Raw genomic sequence first — 18,562 nt, forward strand, 5'->3', positions numbered from 1 at the left:
TCGCTGCTCATTCTTCTTCCTGTTTCCCAACATCCGTCCAACACTTGGTGAACTTGACCAGTGATGATTGAGGTTTTCAGATGTGCTGACAATTACCTGCTGCTTGGCAGAAGCCCGGAGTCTGGGGCTGTGGTTGGATGAACAACGCCTCTCCAGACTTAGCTTAGCACAGTGGGAGACTGGTGATGTCTGCAGAGGCACTGGGCAAAAGGAGGGCCTTGACCAGGAAGGAAGGGTCATCCTTTCCTGTAGTACCAGTTTTCAGGCGTGGGCTTCAGTAACGAGCGTCCATTCAAAATTGTAAAAAGAGGAAGACTTTCCATTTTCATTAAAACATTTTTTTTAGCCATTACTTCATTTCTGTTTATTGAACAGGTTAAATCAGCCTTGCTATTTGTGAACGCGGTACAATTTTAAAGCACCGTATCTCATTTTAGCCCCTTTTTGTTTGGTTGGTTAGTTTTGGTTTTGAGTTTTAGACAAGACTCACCGTGTATCCCTGGCTGGGTGGCCTGGAACTCACAGAGATTCCCCTGCTTCTGTGACCCAAGACTAGAATTAAAGACGTGCTCCCCCACACCTGGCTTTCGTCCTGGCTCTGTGAGACAGGCTCACTGTGTATCCCAGGCAGGGCTGGAATTCACGGTGATCCTCCTGCCTCAGCTTCCCGAGTGGCGGGATTGCAGACACAATTGGGAGCCCCCTGTGCGCGCCGGCAGGACAGCGGGCTTGTGGGCGGCGCCGCGCCTTCCGTGCTTCCGCGCTGGTGCATTGCGCAGCCGCGACCTGAGCTCGACCCGGAAGCAATCGTGCGACCGGATGTCGTAGCTGCCAGGACCTGGTGGGTGCGGGCGAGGAGCTTCCCAGGTGTAGGTTCTGAGGCGGCGGCCGGCGGGCTGGCGGGGTGGCTGGGCGGCGGGGTCTGTGTTCTTGGCCTTCGCTCTAGTGAGGATGGCTCGTCCAACCCGAGCGCCAGAAAGCTGGTTTCTGGAGATGTGTTCTTCCCTTAGAGCGTGGTGGTGCACGCCGGGAAGCTGATTTCCAGGGGTTCGAAGCCAGGCTAGGCTGCACAGTGAGACCTGAACAGAAAACAGTGGCAGGAACTTCCCCTTTGCCCAGCTCTTGGGAAGCCTTGATGGAGCACTCCTCGGGTAGAGCCTCGCCTGTGGGAGACAGGCGCGGCCGGGGGCTGCCTAACCCCGGCAGTTGACTTACCCTGAATCCCAGCCAAGATCAGGTAAAGAAGCGTTCTGCACATTGAGGACCCACGGAGGTGCGCCCGGGCTCCTCCGCAGGAGCCTAAAGGACTAGACTAGGGAACAGTTCGGAGCGGTCCGAGGCTTCCCTGCGGGCGCTGGGGACCTTGAGTGCTGGGAATGGGGGCAGCTGTCCCTCCTGTTTCTCGAATAAAAAATCCCACAAGACCCCATCGGCAGACAGGCGCCCGCCAGCAGCGTGGTTGAAAGAGACACGTGCTTTATTTTGTTTTTGAGACAAGCTCTCCCTATGTAACCCTGGCTGGCCTGGAACTCAAGAGATGTCTGTCTGGCTTCCGTGTGCTGGGATTAAAAGCATATGCCACCACACACAGCAGGGACACGTTTTCTTCTATGAATGACAAGTAATTAAGTTTAAAAAAATGTAATGTGAATTGTCAACTGACAGAACAATACTCCAGTTTCTAAATATTTTCCACATGAAAAACGAAGTAGATCACAAATATATGTAATGAAGCATAACAGTATGTAGCAGAAACAGTAATGCCCCCGTGGGATTTAATATCCTGTAGCAAAATGGAAACAAAATGTTTAGAATTAAGTTAGTTAACTGTAAGTACTATGAACCAAGTTGAAGGATAACTGTTGGGTAAGCATATGCCATGCTTCAAGTGACTATCCTGTAAAAGAACAACTCTGAAGAAATGGAAACACTTCTCAAGAATCAATCTCTCTCTCTCTCTCTCTCTCTCTCTCTCTCTCTCTCTCTCTCTCTCAAAGACAGGTTTTCATGTATCTCTGGCCACCTGGCTGGCCTTGAACTTGCTATGCAATAGAGGATGACCTTGAATTTCCGATCTTCCTTCTGCTTCCTGGGTGCTGAGAGTAAGGGTAAGTGCCGGCATGGCATACCTGATTTATGTGGTTCTAGGGATCAATCCTAGGGCTTTGTGCATGCTAGACCAGCAAGCATTCTACCAACTGAACTATATCCCCTCTTCCAGGATGCTTTGTTTTTTTCTCAATGGAGACATTGTGGCACATATTTCTAATCCCAACTACACAATAAGTTCAGTCAACACACTGTAAAAATCAGTACAGAAGATTCTTGGCAGTACCTTTTGTGGACAGTAGCCAGGAACTCAGCAACCTGGATAGCAGCAGTGAATTGACCGTGTCTAGTGTGAAACCCTTCACACCATCAGCACCACGCTCCATGTTTGTGAAAGCCCTGTGTATAGGATCTGTGTAATGTGTAAAGTCAGGCTGCACATGTGTGGGTAAGAGGACATCGAATGTTCTGCTCTTTCGTGCTCCGCCTTGTTCTCTTGAAGCCAGGCTTCTCACTGAGTCTGGAGCTAGCCAGACAGCCAACAAAGCCTCTTGAATCTTCCTATCCCAGGCTACCTGTAGTGCGTGTCGATTGCAGGTGCGTGGCCACCCTAACTTTTTAAATGAGTGAGTCCCAGCTCAAGTCCTTATGCTTACACAGCAAAGAGTCTTGTCCATTGAGTTATCTCCCCAGCTCCCATTTTATTTCATTTTAACTTTGCCAGTCTTGGGTGGCTAGTAGACATTGGATAAGACAATGCAGAAATAGCATTAGGAAGACAATTAGAGGCCGAACAGCAATGGGAAAAGATTGAATTTGTTCCCTGGCAGGGGGCCACATCACTCAGAGTCTACACACAAATTGAAAATTTGGAAAGGAGTGGGCTGTGGTAGCACACACCTTTGGTCTCAGCACTTGGAGGGAAGGCAAACAGTTCTCTACGAGTTCTAGGCCAGCCAAGGCTATATGATGAGACCTCGTCCCAAAACCAAACCAAAAAAAAAAAAAGAAAGAAAGAAAGAAAAAACCAGAAGGAACTATGCCAAAGCAGGCCCAATTTCGAGTCAAGGTTCCAGTGGCTTTGCGACTGGTTCCATCCTTTGGATTTGGCTCCACCAGTGCTAGGATGGTGGACAGCCTGTGCCTTGCAGATTTAGCTGCTAGTGTGCCAGCAAGTGCCCACAGCAGATTCAGGAATTTTGCTTTTAACCTGTGTGTTCCTACTCCATTCCTACCCCTCTCGTTTACTAACTACCTCAGGACCTTGGTAAATTATGTTCCTATTCTCTGCTTTAGGGTTTTCCACTATAAAATGGGGATAATAAAATAAATTGCTTTATAGATTTCTTATGTAGACATAATGAGTTAATCCCTGGAAACCACTTTTTTTTTTTTTTTTTGAAAGATTTATTTATTTATTATGTATACAGCATGTATGACTGCAGGCCAGAAGAGGGCACCAGATCTCGTTGTAGATGGTTGTGAGCCACCATGTGGTTGCTGGGAATTGAACTCAGGACCTCTGGAAGAGCAGTCAGTGCTCTTAACCTCTGAGCCATCTCTCCAGCCCCCTGAAACCACTTTTAAAAGAATAGAATTCTGCAAGTGGTACACTAGGGGTCTGGAGTATTTGATTACTGGTTGCTTGGTTTGGTTTGATTGGCTGATTGGTTTTTAAAGCAGGGTCTCATGTATCTCAGGCTGGCCTCACACTGTGTAGCTGAGGCTGGTCTTGAACTGCCTCCACTTCTCAATTGCTAAAGATTAGACATGGGCACCACCAGGCCTGGCGGTTTTGTTTGTTTTTTAGAGTCTTGCTCTGTAGCTTAGAGTCTGGAACTCATTTTATAACTTAGACTGGCCTCAAGAAAATCCTGCTCCCCTCAGCTCCTAAGTGCTAGGGATTACAGGCATGAGCTACATCTGGCTTGTTTGTTATTAAGTTTATCTCCAAGTGGGCTAGAGAGGTGATTCAGCAGTTAGGAACATTTGTTACTCTTACAGAGGACCCAGATTCAGTTCCCAAAACACAGTGGTTCACAGCAATCCAGAACTCCAGTTCCAGGGTATCTGATGCCCTATTCTGACCTCCATGGGCACTTAGTGTTCATGTGGTACACATACATACATGTGGGCAAAACACTCAATTTTTTTTTTTTCAAGACAGGGTTTCTCTGTGTAGTTTTGGTGCCTTTCCTGGATGTTGCTCTGTAGCCAGGACTGGCCTCAAGCACCTGCCTCTGCCTCTGCCTTCCGAGTGCTGGGATTAAAGCCAGTGCCACCACCGCCTGGCTAAAATAAGTTTTTTAAAATGTACTTTTAATTTACCTTTAAGTGCTTTTCATATGTGGCACTGGGTAAAAGGAATTGCTCTCTTTTTTTTTTATTTATTTGTTTATTGATTGATGGATGCATGGATGGATGGATTGATTGATTGACTGATTGGCTTTTTTGAGACAGGTTTTTTTTCTGTGTAGCCCTGACTTCCCTGGAACTCACTCTGTAGACCAGGCTGGCCTTGAACTCACAGAAATCTACTTGCCTCTGCCTCCCAAGTGCTGGGATTAAAGGCATGCGCCACCACCTCCCAGCCAGTTTTGCTTTCTTAATTTTCATTTCTAATTGTTTGCTGCTGGCATATAAGAATACTTGATGTTCTAAATCAGCCCTGTAGACTGCCTTATAAACTTAACTGGGGTTTTCTGTGCAGGCAGTCTTCTCTCCTGCAAGTATTAACAGTTTTACTTCTTCCTCTTTTTTAAAGATTTTTAAAATTATATGTGTGTCTGTCTGTCTGTCTGTCTGTCTGTCTGTCTGTGGTTATGTACACCAAGAGCAGATTTCCATGGAGCCCAGTACAAGGTGTTGGAGTTACAAATGGTTAAGCTGCCTGATATGGGTACTGGGAACTGAATTTGGGTCCTCTGCAAGAGCAATACATTCTTGGTCACTGAGCCATATCTAGCCCCACAGCGTCCTCATTTTTGACCACTGTAGCATTTAAAGTGCCAGTTTGCAGGAGTGAACTTGGGCATCCCTGCCTTCCCTTAAATCTCAGGGGTACCATTCATGCTTTCATATGAAGTGGAGCATGCTTAGGCCTGGCCACTTGCCCTGTGCCTTTCCCTTCCTGTTTGCCGAGGCATTGGTTTCCCTACTGGGTCAAGAAGGTCCCACCCATGTGCTACACACACCATCTGGGACCCAGCTGTAGAGATGGCCTCGTTCTCTCACACCAGACCCTGCTGGTAACTGGCCTCTAATTCTGCTTTCTGTGAAAGCTAGGTTTTGGTTCTGGGCTACATTGATCTCATAAAGTGGATTGGATAGTGATCTAGTATGTGTAAATTTGGGGTTATTTCTTGATAGCATTTACCAGGAATTTACCACCAAGTCTGAAATTTGGGAATATTGTTTCCTAGAAAATGCAATTTCTTGAGGAAATGTAGGGCTGTTTGTTCTTGTTTATTTGAATCTTTAAAGATATGTCCATTTGGTTGCCAGGCAATGATGGCGTACACCTTTAGTCTCCACACTTGGAAGGCAGAAGCAGGCAAATCTCTTGAGTTTGAGACCAGCTGGGTCTACAGAGCAAGTTCCAGGACAGCCAGGACTACACAGAGAAACCGTATCTCAAAAAAAAAAATAATTAAAAAAAAAGTCCATTTGAGCCGGGCGGTGGTGGTGCATGCCTTTAATCCCAGCACTCAGGAGGCAGAGGCAGGTGGATCTCTGTGAGTTTGAGGCTAGCCTGGTCTACAGAGTGAGATCCAGGATAGGCATCAAAGCTACACAGAGAAACCCTGTCTCGAAAAACAAAACAATTTAAAAAAATACTTTTATATACAGGGCTGGGGTTATAGCTCAGTGGTAAAGCATTTTCCTTGAGCATATGGGCCCCAGGTTCAGTCCCTGGCACTGGTAGAAATTAAAACAAAAACAAAAAGCTTTTCAGAGGGCTTAGTAGTTAAAATTACATCTGCAGTCTTCCAGAAAACTAGGCTTCCATTTTCAGGAGCCACTTCGTATCCACAACTGTAACTCCAGTTCTAAGGGATCCAATATACACTTCTACAACCACAGGCACTAGGTACATATGTAGTACATGCATGCATGTACTACACATGCATGTAAGCAAAACACCCATACTTATAAAATACAGTAGTAAGTTAAAAACAAAAAACAAAAAACTTTGAGTTGGAGGCCAGCTGGGTCTACAAAGCAAGTTCTAGGACATCCAGGGCTACACAGAGAAACCCTGTCTTTGGGGGTAGAGGGACACTTTAATAGAAGGGTAGGAGGAGGAATGTATCTCCCATAAGTGGTGGCCCGGAATGGGGAGAAGAGGGAATGGGCCATGAGGCTAGGCTGGTTACTAGACACATGAAGAAAAACTGTAGGGAGAAAGGAAATCACAAAACAGAAATCATTTGAGCAATACTGGACTGCAGGAATGGATATGTGTCCTAGTTAGGGTTCTTTTGCTGTGAAGAGACACTATGACCACGACAACTCTTACAAAGGAAAGCATTTTAATTGGGGCTGGCTTACAGTTCAGAGGTTCAGTCCATTATCATCATGGTGGGAAACATGGTGGCGTGCAGGCTGACTTGGTGCTGGAGAGGTAGGTAAGAGTTCTACATCCGGATGAGCAGGCAGCAGGAAGAGAGAATGAGCCACTGGGCCTGGCTTGAACGTCTCAAAATTCAAAGCCCACCCCTAGTGACACTTCCTCCAACAAGGCCACACCTCCCAATCGTGCCTCTCCCTGTGAGCCTATGGGGGCCATTCTCATTCAAACCACCACATTATGTGAACTTTCAGTTTTCAGCAGGGGGAGGGGGGCTTGCGCTCGCCGGCAGACAGTGTAGACCTGACTAAAAGTGTAAGTGTGGAGTGTGAAGGAGAAACAAGGGTGCTTGTACGCTTGAGCTGTGTCCATCCAAGGGGACAGCAGTGTCACAGAGCATCTAGATGTGGGTCCCAGGGTTCCTGGAGGTGAGGCTGTCTGCAGGGCTGTGTTGGTGGAAGACATGGCTGTGGCCACTGTGGACAGGGAAAGGTGTTGAGACCCACAGCATGAGCCAGGAGGACCTGGAACTCCAGGATGAACTGCTGCTGGAGTCTCAGACTACTGCCACTAGCTTGAGGACTGACCTAGGAAGGTGTGCATGTATAAATGAGTAAACTGGAGATAGATAAAGGAGCAGGATTCAGGGTGCCTCCCTAGGTCTCTGTGAAGTAGTCAGGCAGAAAGACCTTTAGACTGGGGTGTATGGCCCAGCATGCTGTGTGTTTAGCAGCCCAGCTTTCCTGTGGCCTAGTGATTTGTGGGTGTGCTATCATAGGGGCATACCTTTATATCCCTGGCTGCTTTTCCTGCTGCAGGATGTGTGGCGGGAGTTGAGGCTTCAATGTTGGCTGGTGAACACAGTCTTAGTGAAGACAGCCCTCATCCTGAAGCTGGGCAGGAGCCCTCATCATCTATTAGAACAAAAGTCCCTCAGGCTCAGTGGCTTTGGGTCAGATGCCCCCATCACTCTCATCTCTCAGGAAATTGAAAGGATGAGAGCTGTGTGAGGAACAGAGGCCTGAGACCGTGCAGAAACTGTTCATTGTATTCACAGTAGGACACGAGCCACAGTGCACCCGTGTAAGTTGGCCTGTCCTTGCCTTTCCACTTTCGGATAAGACTGAGGCAGCAGCTGTGTGACCTCCCTGGGTCATCCCAGGAGAGTGGCAAAGGTGACATTTGTCTGGGTGTGCGTTTGCCATTGTTCAGTGATTTTGTGTTCCTGTTTAACAGGGTTTTTTGTTTGTTTGTTTGGTTGGTTGGTTGGTTTTTGGTTTTTCGAGACAGGGTTTCTCTGTGTAGTTTTGGTGCCTGTCCTGGATCTTGCTCTGTAGATCAGGCTGGCCTCGAACTCAGAGATCTGCCTGCCTCTGCCTCCCAAGTGCTGGGATCAAAGATGTGTGTCACCACCGCCCAGCTCCTGTTTAACAGTTTTAAGCTGCCCAAGAGCACACTCTTCAATAACAATTCAATAAATTGCTGTTTTGGGGTTGTTGTTGTTGTTATTGTTGTTGTTTTTAGAGAAATTCTGATTTGAGGTTTAGATTCCCTTTTAATAATCTCACTAAGCAGGGAGATTATATTCTCCAGGGAGATTCACTCTCTGTTGCAAGAGATTTAATTATCTGAATCCTGTGTGCACAGATCCTGGACTGAGTGCAGATAGGCTGATGGACACCAGAAGCCCCCTTGCACTCTGGAGTCCAGCAGATCAGTCCATTCTGGATTCTGCCATGTGCCAGGCTCTGCTCTAGCGCCTGTCAGAAGTTCAAGTTTAGGACTGGAGAGATGGCTCAGAGGTTAAGAGCACTGACTGCTCTCCCAGAGGTCCTGAGTTCAATTCCCGGCACCCATATGGTAGTTCACAGCCATCTATAATGAGATCTGGTGCCCTCTTCTTACTTGCAAGGTTACATGGAGGCAGAATGTTGTATACATAATAAATAAATAAATCTTTTTTTTAAAAAAAAGAAAAGAAGTTCAAGTTTAACCCAAGTGTCTTACTGGATCCTTCTGACTTTTGTTAGGGCCATGATACCTACCAGACTTCTTTTGGCAAGGTCCTCCACTGTGTTGGGTGTTTCAAAGTGGGCTCCATCCACATGGGCTGCCCTGAAGCTCAGCCAGCTCCATTCACTGCAGGCATCATCTAGATTGTTCTCTCTGGGCACTGTAGACCATGCTAAGCACCAAGAGGCCTCCGGAAAGAAGCTGCTGTCAGAGAAAAAACTGGTGAGTCTCAACCTATGGAGGACACATTTGAGTTCTGTGTGTGTGTGTGTGTGTGTGTGTGTGTGTGTGCGCGCGCGCGCGCGTGCGCGCCCATAAAAGTCAGAGTAAAGGGTAGGATCCCTTGGAATTACAGGCAGTTGTGTGCTACCAGATGTAGGTGCTCTGATCCAAATGTGGGTCCTCTGGAAGAGCAGCAAGTACTCTTAACTGTTGAGCTGTTTTTCCAGTGCCAATCTTTGCATTCTTTATCCCACCATAACTTTCCCTGATTGTGCTACTGAGGGCTGCATGGAGCTCTTGAAAAGGGCCCTGTGTGCCAAAAGCTTGCCAGCAACACAATAGTCCAGGAGGAGTCAAGGGCAGGTGGAGCTAGGCACTGATTTGATTGATTGGTTTAGGATATTAGGGATAGAAGCCAGGGCCTTTGCATGCTAGGCAAGTAAGTGCTCTACCATCAGCCTTAAAACATTATTTTAGTTTCTGAGACTGGGGCTCATGCCATCCAGGTGCCCTTTAACTCCCTGTGGATCCTGATCCTCCTGTCTCCACCTCCCTAGTGTAAGGATTAAAGGCATGTGCCACCATGCCTAGCTCTCCTGAAAGTATTTTTACATACATTTACTTTATTTATTTGCATTTAGGTGTCTTTGAATATTCATGTTCTGTTTTGAACCTGGGGACTGGGTATATCTTTAGTTTTAAGTTCTTTAAGGCTTATAATGAATAAGATATTGTTTGTTTGTTTGTATAATGCATGTAGGTGCATGTTTATATGCAGGTACTGTGTATATGAAGGCCAGAGGACATCTCTGTGTCATCCTCAGGAACACTGTCTGCTTACTCTGAGACAGGGTCTCTCATGGGCCTTGAGTGAGCTGCAGAGATCCCCCATCTGCTGTAAAGCGCGGGGATTACAAACGTATGCTACCACACCAGCACTTTCATGTGGGTTCTAGGCATCAAACCCAGGCCGTTATGCCTGCAGGCAGATTCTTTACTGACTGTCTCTCCCAGCCCTTTAAGGAAGTTTTTATGCTGTTTGCCAGAACCTTTGATGGTTTTTGACTAAAGAAGTTACACATTCGGACCCACCTCATTTCCTCCTAGTGGAGGGGTTCTAGGTGAGCAGCTGAGAAAAAGCCATGTTTCTTAGGGAAAAGAACTTTGGCAGCCAGGCTGAGGGACATAGCACCTAGGTTTCCTCAGGGCTCTTCCCTCCTGGCTGCTCATGCTTGTGCCGGGTCATAACCGATGGTGTCCAGCCTGTGCTTTTTCCTGTGAGGCAGAGTCTGGTTTTGCTGGCACAGTGCAAACCTGCATTGTTTCCCAGTAGCAGCTCATGGTTTTCCTCCTGCTGCCAAGGAATCCTAAAAGGTTTGTTTGGGGGACTTTTTATTTATGTTTGTGGTGCACGGCATCAAATCTGGGACCTTAAACATGATGAGTGAATGTTGTACTGCTGAGCTCTGCACCAGGCTGAGCATCTTTTTTCCTTAAAAAACAGTCCAGTCCTGGGGACTGGAGCAATGGCTCTGTGGTTCAGAGCATTTATTATTCTTGCAGAGGACTTGGGTTCGGTTCCCAGCACCCACAGAGTAGCTTACAACTACCTATAATTCCAGTTCCAAGGGTTCTGGCACAGACATTGCACATACATGGTACATATGCATATAGTCAGGCACACACACACACATACACATAAAATAAATAAACATTTTAAAAACCCAGTGCTGGGAATGGAGGAGGGAGCTGCAGCTGGAGGGTGAGCTTATGTGCACCGATGTGTATGAGTGTTTTGCCAGCATGTGTGTATGTGCGTCAATGCGTGCCTAGTGCCTACAAAGTCAGAAGAGGGCTTTGGATGCCCTGGGATTGGAGTTACAGATGTCTGTGAACTGGGAATCGAACCCAGGTCCTTCGCAACAACAGCAAGTGCTCTTAACTGCTGAACCATCTCTCCAGGCCAGTCGATTAATTCTTATTCTTTCACTGTATTAAGGGCCTAATGAGAACCTTCCTGAGAAGGTTCTCCCTTTCTGCCTGCATTTCACACATAAGCCCTCAGGTGGTAACATTGGGGAGTAAGTCTTTCCTCATAGCTAAAGCCTGGGCATTGTCCAAGAACTCCACCTCATTCCATCCTAAGCAGCAGCAGCAATTTTCCACTGGTAAAGACAGACCTGGTGTTTTAGCAATGCAATTCTGTCTGAAAGAAGCTGGAAGGACACTTTGTTCAGGAAACATTTCCTAAACAAGCTGTGCTCTCCAGGTTAGAATTTCTGAGTTCCCTTTTGAAGTGTGCATGCCATGCCAGCCACCCGTTGTGTCTGCAGTGATTTACCTCAGCCCTCGGGTGCTGGTGACCTGTGGGAGCTGGGCCTCACCTGTGGCTTTGGAGAGCTCTGTGATCATGTTAACACAGTTCACGTCTGATGTGGTAGAGAGGCATGTATGTATCAAGTGAGTGCTATGTGTGTGTGTTGCCTGCATGTATGTGTGTCTCCTGGAAGGGTTTCAGGGTTGCTAACATTCTTGGGTACCTTATATTCTCTGTAGAAAAGACATTTTGTGGATCACCGGAGAGTTCTAGTCCGTGGAGGAAATGGAGGATCCGGCATGAGCTGTTTCCACAGTGAACCCCGCAAGGAGTTTGGAGGTCCTGATGGCGGGGATGGAGGAAATGGTGGACACATCATTCTGAGAGGCATGTACCCTGGGGACAGCCAGGGAGGAGACAGCCTATACATAGTGGGTGGAAGGTCCACTGTCTTATCTTGTCATGCATTTGCATTCAAATACTTCATGTATAGATAGCATTTTTATGAACTCTATGGCTGCTCATCACCAGTGTATTAAGGCAAATGACTTTGGGTGTCATTTTTGTTTTTTAATCTCAGAAACTCGGTTGCCCATCAAGAACATCGTGATAGTACACTTAACAGGGTCAGAAAGTGCACAGAGGGCCTAGGTTCTACTGAGCACATACTTGGCATGAATCCTCAGGGAGCTGGGTGCAGGCATCTCCAAAGCATAATGAAGTTAGCTGGTTTCTTTTATTATTCTCATGGGTATGGGTACTATGCCTAAGTGTATGTCTGTGTGTGTACCCTGCAGAGGCCATCAGATCTCCTGGAACTGGAATTCTGACAGTTGTAGGCAGCCATTAGATGCTGGGAATCAAACTTGGGTCCTCTGGAAGAAGAGCCAGTGCTCCTGATCACTGGCCCTTCTCTTTAGCCCCTTAGGTGACTTTTTGTTTTTGCTTTCTTAATTGATGATAGTCATATTTGCTTCATATGGTGATCCCTTCCCGTTGCAAGTTTCAGGCCAGCCAGGGATACAGGGATACATAGGGATCCTGTCTCAAAGGGAAAAAAATGTCATATTCTGTTTCGGTTAGGATCATGGAGAGTGTGGGCAGCCAGCCGTAACCCAGGCCAGGGGAGGGCAAGGGTGACCAGTGTGCGGCTCCTGTCCCTGCTTAGCGGTTATGTCAACACATAGGAACACAGACTCTGCTCTCTCCCTAGTTGACCAGCAGGTGAAGTCCTTGTCCTCGGTCTCGTCCCAGTACCAGGGTCTCAGTGGAGAAGATGGTGGCAGTAAAAACTGCTTTGGGCGGAGTGGTGCCGCCCTCTACGTCCAGGTGAGCTGAGGGGCTGGAGTGGCCGCTGCTCCCTTGGGTCCTAGTCACCGAGTCCATGGATGACTGAAGGCAACTGGCCAGGAGCAGAAGGTGACCAGCAAGTGGACAGTGGTCTGTCTTAGGAGCCATATCCCCCCCCCCCACTCCTTTGCACTGGTGTGGTGCCATGTTGCTTCTGACCCAAGAGAGTCTAAAGGAATGACCCTAAAACGGGAGCCAAGAACATAGCCCTTCCTGTGTCTAGGTCAGGGCAGCATGCTCACACAGACTCTTTCCCTGCTGCTTGGTTGATTCTGATGCTATAGCAACACTTCAAAAGAACCCTTGTACAAGTGGGTGTTTGCTGTTGTGACCCAGACTGTCCTTGAACTTGTAATCCTCCTGCCTCAGCCCTCCGAGTGCTGGAAGGCAAGTGTTACTATGACAGCTTACTTATGCAGTATGGGCATAAGATTAGGCCCATAAAATCTCCCCAGGGCTGGGGCATTTTTTTTTGTGGTGGTAGCTGAGGAGAGTGGTTAGCAGTGCCCCACCCCTCTTCCTGCTGCTGGTTATAGAACAGAACTTGATGATGATGCTGATGCTGCTTTTCAGGTTCCTGTGGGTACCTTGGTGAAAGAGGGAGGTGAGGTTGTGGCTGACCTATCTCACCCAGGAGACGAGTACATTGCTGCACTGGGAGGTGCAGGAGGAAAAGGCAATCGCTTCTTCCTGGCCAATGACAACCGTGCCCCTGTTACTTGTACCCCTGGACAACCGGGTCAGGAGCGGGTCCTCTACCTGGAGCTCAAGACAATGGCCCATGCTGGGATGGTAGGCCCCTGACTGTGCCACATCCTGAGGTGGTGGGTCCCTGCTGGCGGGGTATGCTCTGGTGGTGGGCATGCTGCCTCCCAGGGGAAAGCGGGAGCTTCCTTTCATTTCCTGCGCATGCTGCTGCAGAGCAGGAGCATGCATCCTCACCTACCCAAGCCCAGCCCTCTATCTGTGCCAACAATGGTGGCATTGACATTGTCCCTCCATGAAGTCACAGAGCACTTTTTCCCCCTAGGTTGGCTTCCCCAATGCTGGGAAATCTTCTCTCCTCCGAGCCATTTCAAATGCAAAGCCTGCTGTAGCTTCCTACCCATTCACCACCTTGAACCCTCACGTGGGGATCGTTCACTATGAAGGCCACCAACAGGTAGCAGGTATAGCCTCTAAAACCCTGCCAGAGCATGGATTTAAATGGCCCAGTGATTCAGGAGAGCAATTATGTAACCCCTGAGTTTAGCTTCCCACTTAAAATGAGACATTGTTTTCCCTGATTGAAACAATTTTAATGAGTCTGTTCTTTGTCAAAATCAGCCCCTCCCCTCCCAGCCAAGAAATCTGATCTCTTTAGTTGGGAACTGTAATCTTGAGTTTGGAGCTCGAGAAGAGGACTGCCTCTTGCCTTCCTCATTCTCCTGTGGAACTGGGCGGCATCAGTCATGCAGACAGCATGTGGTTTAAAAAGCCTTTCCTGTACCATTTTAAGAGGAAAACTTTTTTCCAGAAGATAATGTACCCATTAAAAATAGCAAGCCTGCTGGTAAGGTTATTTGTACAGCACTTTATATCTGCAAAGTGCACGATAGTGATTTGTATCCATAATCAAATTAGCCATAGAATGCAGGGAGCCATCTCCCTTTTCTGAACCATGTTTGAAGCCTGGAGACAGGAATGTGTTAAATCTTCCTCATTAGATTGATCCACCATGCCTATCACCCAAATATTTGAGAGCATGTTGTAGACCTGAGTGAGAGCTCAAGTGCCTTCATATCACTTGACCTGCTCAGTCACCGGGGAGGGGGGTAGGATAAATGGCTTCAATTTCAAGTGTTCCTTGAAAGGAAAGTTGTAGAACATGAGATCCGGGCCAGAAGGGGTCTCCCTGAGGGGAGCCTCCAGATCCCAAGGTTGAGAGTGGCACTGGGAAGCTGAACATGACCCTGGACCTGACTGTAAGCTCTTACCTCTTGCAGTGGCAGACATCCCAGGCATCATCCGAGGTGCACACCAGAACAAGGGCCTGGGGCTCAGCTTCCTCAGGCATATTGAACGTTGTCACTTCTTCCTGTTTGTGGTAGATCTTTCCTTGCCTGAGCCGTGGACTCAGGTTAATGATTTAAAATATGAACTAGAGAAGTATGAAGAAGGCCTATCTGGGAGGTCCCATGTGATCATCGCAAATAAGATTGATCTCCCGCAGGCCAGAGCCCACCTGCCCCAGCTCCAAGCCCGCCTAGGACAGGAAGTCATCGCCTTGTCAGCACTGACTGGAGAGAACCTGGAGCAGCTGCTTCTGCACCTGAAGGTGCTGCACGATGCTCACATGGACGCCGAGCTGGAGCAGGGCCGCCAGCCCTTCAGGTGGTAGTGGGCACAGGGCTTCATGCCCCTGGGCCAGCATGGGGCAAGGGTGGCCAGCAGTCACCGGAAGCAAACACAAACCTATTATCAAGTGTGGGCAGCGTTGAACACCTGAGAGAAAGTACTGGGAAATATTTGAGCGCGTCAATGTCTTTGTTTTCACACCAATTTGGAGCACACTCCTGAACTGCCCCCACCCCCTGGCCTAGGGTGATGGGTACTCTGTGCCACCTGACTGCCCCACCCCCTGGCCTAGGGTGATGGGTACTCTGTGCCACCTGGTACCTGAACTGCTCCCCAGTGCTTGTACGCCTGTCACCCTTGCTGACTGGTTTGCTGAGGTTGACTCATTTGTGCTAATTAACACCTCATTAGTAGGAGGACAGTGCTGCTGGCTGAAGGTAGCAAACACTGCTGCCAGGCGGCCTGGGCAAACACAACAGAGCAGCAGAGCCATGGCTGGGCTTCTCGTGCATGGCAGTATTTGCGACAGAACAGCCTTGGTTTCTTGTGGGGCTGGGTCTGCCCACAGTCCCGCAGAGCCTTGTTGGTGCCATCTACTGTGCTAGCATGTCAGGGAGGCAGGGTGCAGTGGCCACACTTTGTTCTCCAGTGCCAGCTGACTGAGGAAAACAGCAAGGGCCGGCTCCTTCCCCGTTGTTCCCAGAACAACGCTGTGCTGAGCTCTGTGGGGGCTGAACACCAAGGCAGCCTTGAGCTTCACGACTGAATGCACCCAATATCCGACCCAGGCACGCAGCCTCTGGCTGTGCATCAAGGATGCGCCAGCAAGTTGTCAACCAAAGGAGATGTGAACCTTGAATTTCTGGCATTATTCCTGATAGGTGGCCTCAGCTCAGCAGGGCATATGAAAGAATGGCAGGGTCCTTATCCCTGGTGACAGGTACTGCCACCACTCTGCCCTGCCCTAGCCAGAGGCTCAGCTCACCAAGACTCACCTGACCTGTGAGTCAACACCAGCCTTTCCCCAGCAAGGACCACTTTACTCCCCCCCAGCACTGCGTTTGGAGAGTGGCCCCAGGAGGTATGGGGTAGGGACCGTATGTCCCAGAACGTTCCCCCAGGGAAGCTTTGCCTTAGTGTGGCCTTGAGGGCCTTAGAAGTGCAATGAGGAGACAGATGGAATGAGAAGCCCCATCTTTTGAGGAGACCTCTGCCCGGAGTGAGGTTAGTCATGCTTCTGGCACATGGACGAGTGTCCCTCTGTATGTTGGGGTGGGGCTGCTTCAACAGCAAGCTTGCCCTCAGCCTGCAGGAGCAATTCCGTTTTGATCTGCAGCTGGAACACAGGGTCCTTTTCTGTGAAGCTTTATTCTAATGTCTTATAATTTCAAAGGTCCTGGCGTTCTGGAGGCCAGGGCGGGTCTCATGTCTGTGGCTTTCTCTTTCAGGCCACCAAAAAGGGTTTTGTAGTCAGGCCAGGCCTGAGAGCATTAATTATCTACCACTGGCTTTCATCTTTGTGGCTGCTGTGCTCTAGAGACCTCAGAATGCCTCTCTAGAGCCTGAAGGTGGGCTGACCCCTCAGAGCTGCCATGTGTCCTGGAACCACCAACAGTCCTTGGCCCGGACTCAGTCATACAAGCTACTGAGGTACAGTCTTGCTGACGCCAGAAAGCCAGCTCCAGGACCATGCCCCAGAGCATGTTTGCTCATCACCCTGGGACCAGCCCAGGAGGGTTGTTTCTGAAGCTGGTTTCCTCCCCAGCTGGTGTTCTTGGAGAGAAGAACTTAGTCTCTGCACAATGGCACCTGGTCTGTCATTGGTTCAGGGATGGAGTGTTTGTAGGTCATAAAGAAGCTCATTTAAAGTCACACTATTGTTGCACACACACAGTACACACATACATGTAGGGGAAACACACATACACAAAATAAGTAAGAGGGGGGTGCTGGCAGGTCACCTGGTAAGAATACTGGATGTCCTTCCAGGGGACCTGAGTTCAATTCCCAGCACCCACCTGGCAACTAACAGCAGTCTACAATTCAAGTTTCAGGGGATCCAATGCCCTCTTTTCTGGCCTCCAAGGACACTGCATGCATATGGTGCACAGCCACACATGCATGCAAAACACCCATATACGTAAAAGAAAAACAGGTCGTGCTATCTCAGGCTGTGGTGTGACATGATGGCAAAGCTTGGCACATGCAAGGCTCTGGGCTCCATCCACAGCAGTACATGAAGCAGTGATCCGGGGTGGTACATGCCTGTAGTCATATTTGGAAAGTGGAGGCAGGAGGGCCAGAAGTTTAAGGTCACATCCTCAGTTCTAGTTCTAGTTTGAAGCCTCCCTGAGCTACATGAGACCCTGTTTCAAAAAGCAAAATAAAAAATAGTTAATAGTGTGCCACTGCGTTGTGTAAAACTTCCAAGGTTGTGCAACCATCCCCATGCCTATTTTCTTCACAATTCCATCCCCAGAAGAAACTATCTGCATCAGAATTCCCCCTCTCTGGTTGCTCACACCCCAGTCCACCTTCTGTTCCCACAGACTTACTTACCTCCACTGGATTCCCCACAAGTAGGAGCCAGAGATGGCCAGTTACCTAGCAGCAGAAGCATTTTTTTTTTTAAGGTGGGTAAGGTTTTGAGACAGGGTTTCTCTGTGTATCCCTGGCCTGGAACTTGCTGTGTGGATCAAGCTGGCCTCAAACTCAGAGATCCACCTGCCTCTGCCTCCCAAGTGCTAGGACTAAAGGCATGCGCCACCATGCCCGGCTGTGCAGCAGCATCTTAACAGATGCCTACTGTGCCGTTTCTGAGGTGGTTACTGCTGCCTTGCATCACGGAAGGGTCACAGGCAGCATGGGGCTGTGATTGCCTCCAGTACAGGGCCAATGGTTATAGGCTGTTCCCCAGAAACTTCAGGGGTCTGGCCCCAACAGATACCTAATGAGTGCGTATGGGTGTGAGATGAATGAGGTGACAAGTCCCAGGCTTAAATGGGTTCCTCTTCACTTGAAAGGATAGCAGCCCTACCCTGCCTTAAACTGAACTCCATGCTTCTCTCCTGGCCATTTCCAAAGAGTTGTTTGGGCTTCTGATAACCATTTGGGATATTGCTGGCCTCTCCCCTCAGTAGCCCAGTCTGGACATAGGGAGCATGGAGGAGCTGCAGCGCTATGGCAAGCTGTCTGGAGCACACATCTGCCCTGTGTTGTTGCCCAATCTTCTGTTTCTGGATTCTTCCTGTCTTCCAACATCTGTCCCCATTGACTGGTGACATTTCCCAGACAGCACAGCAAGCCAGCTTCCCTCTGTTCCTGGGTGCTCTCTTCTGGCACATTTGCCTGTGGGGTATAGCCTGTCCTTATTGGGACTCCACAATCTGTCTCCTGTTGACAGTCATCTGTCACTGATTGCCTATGGGCATCTTCTGCAGCCTGGCTACTCCCAGGACTTTCTGGAAGCAGGGCTGAGAATGGAGACCAAGATTTGGGAAACAGAGTCCCCCTTCGCAGCTTTAGGCTCTGCTCCCCACTCAGACCTGACACCTTTGCTCCAGGAGCCTAGGCTCCAGCTCCTGTAGAGCTTCAAGAACACACAAGGAAGGGACCCTTGCTATCAGCTTATCCTCAAAGCCACTACCAGGCCTGTCAAAGCATTGTAGACATCCCTCTTCCACTTCCCTTCTCTACACACAGAG

The 18,562-nt window shown here is 48.8% G+C and overlaps 1 protein-coding gene across 6 annotated transcripts; it reads left to right on the top strand.

Moving 5' to 3' along the window:
* Positions 1–780: 780 nt before the first annotated feature.
* Positions 781–15,030, top strand: Mtg2 (mitochondrial ribosome associated GTPase 2). 6 transcript variants are annotated; one of them, XM_028885348.2, is made up of 9 exons: positions 806–869; positions 1,011–1,237; positions 1,998–2,108; positions 8,650–8,854; positions 11,411–11,558; positions 12,385–12,500; positions 13,095–13,313; positions 13,552–13,690; positions 14,507–15,030. In XM_028885348.2, the coding sequence occupies exons 4-9, from the start codon at positions 8,654–8,656 to the stop codon at positions 14,899–14,901; spliced, it is 1,218 nt and encodes a 405-aa protein (XP_028741181.1). In that variant the 5' UTR covers positions 806–869; positions 1,011–1,237; positions 1,998–2,108; positions 8,650–8,653; the 3' UTR covers positions 14,902–15,030. The 6 variants fall into 6 exon arrangements, with proteins under 6 accessions (XP_028741179.1, XP_028741184.1, XP_028741183.1 ...); XM_028885349.2 differs by having other exon boundaries at positions 2,002–2,108; XM_028885346.2 differs by lacking the exon at positions 1,011–1,237 and having other exon boundaries at positions 781–869; positions 2,002–2,108.
* Positions 15,031–18,562: the final 3,532 nt, after the last annotated feature.

The sequence above is a fragment of the Peromyscus leucopus genome, chromosome 4 (assembly GCF_004664715.2).
Source record: "Peromyscus leucopus breed LL Stock chromosome 4, UCI_PerLeu_2.1, whole genome shotgun sequence".
Lineage (NCBI taxonomy): Eukaryota > Metazoa > Chordata > Mammalia > Rodentia > Cricetidae > Peromyscus > Peromyscus leucopus.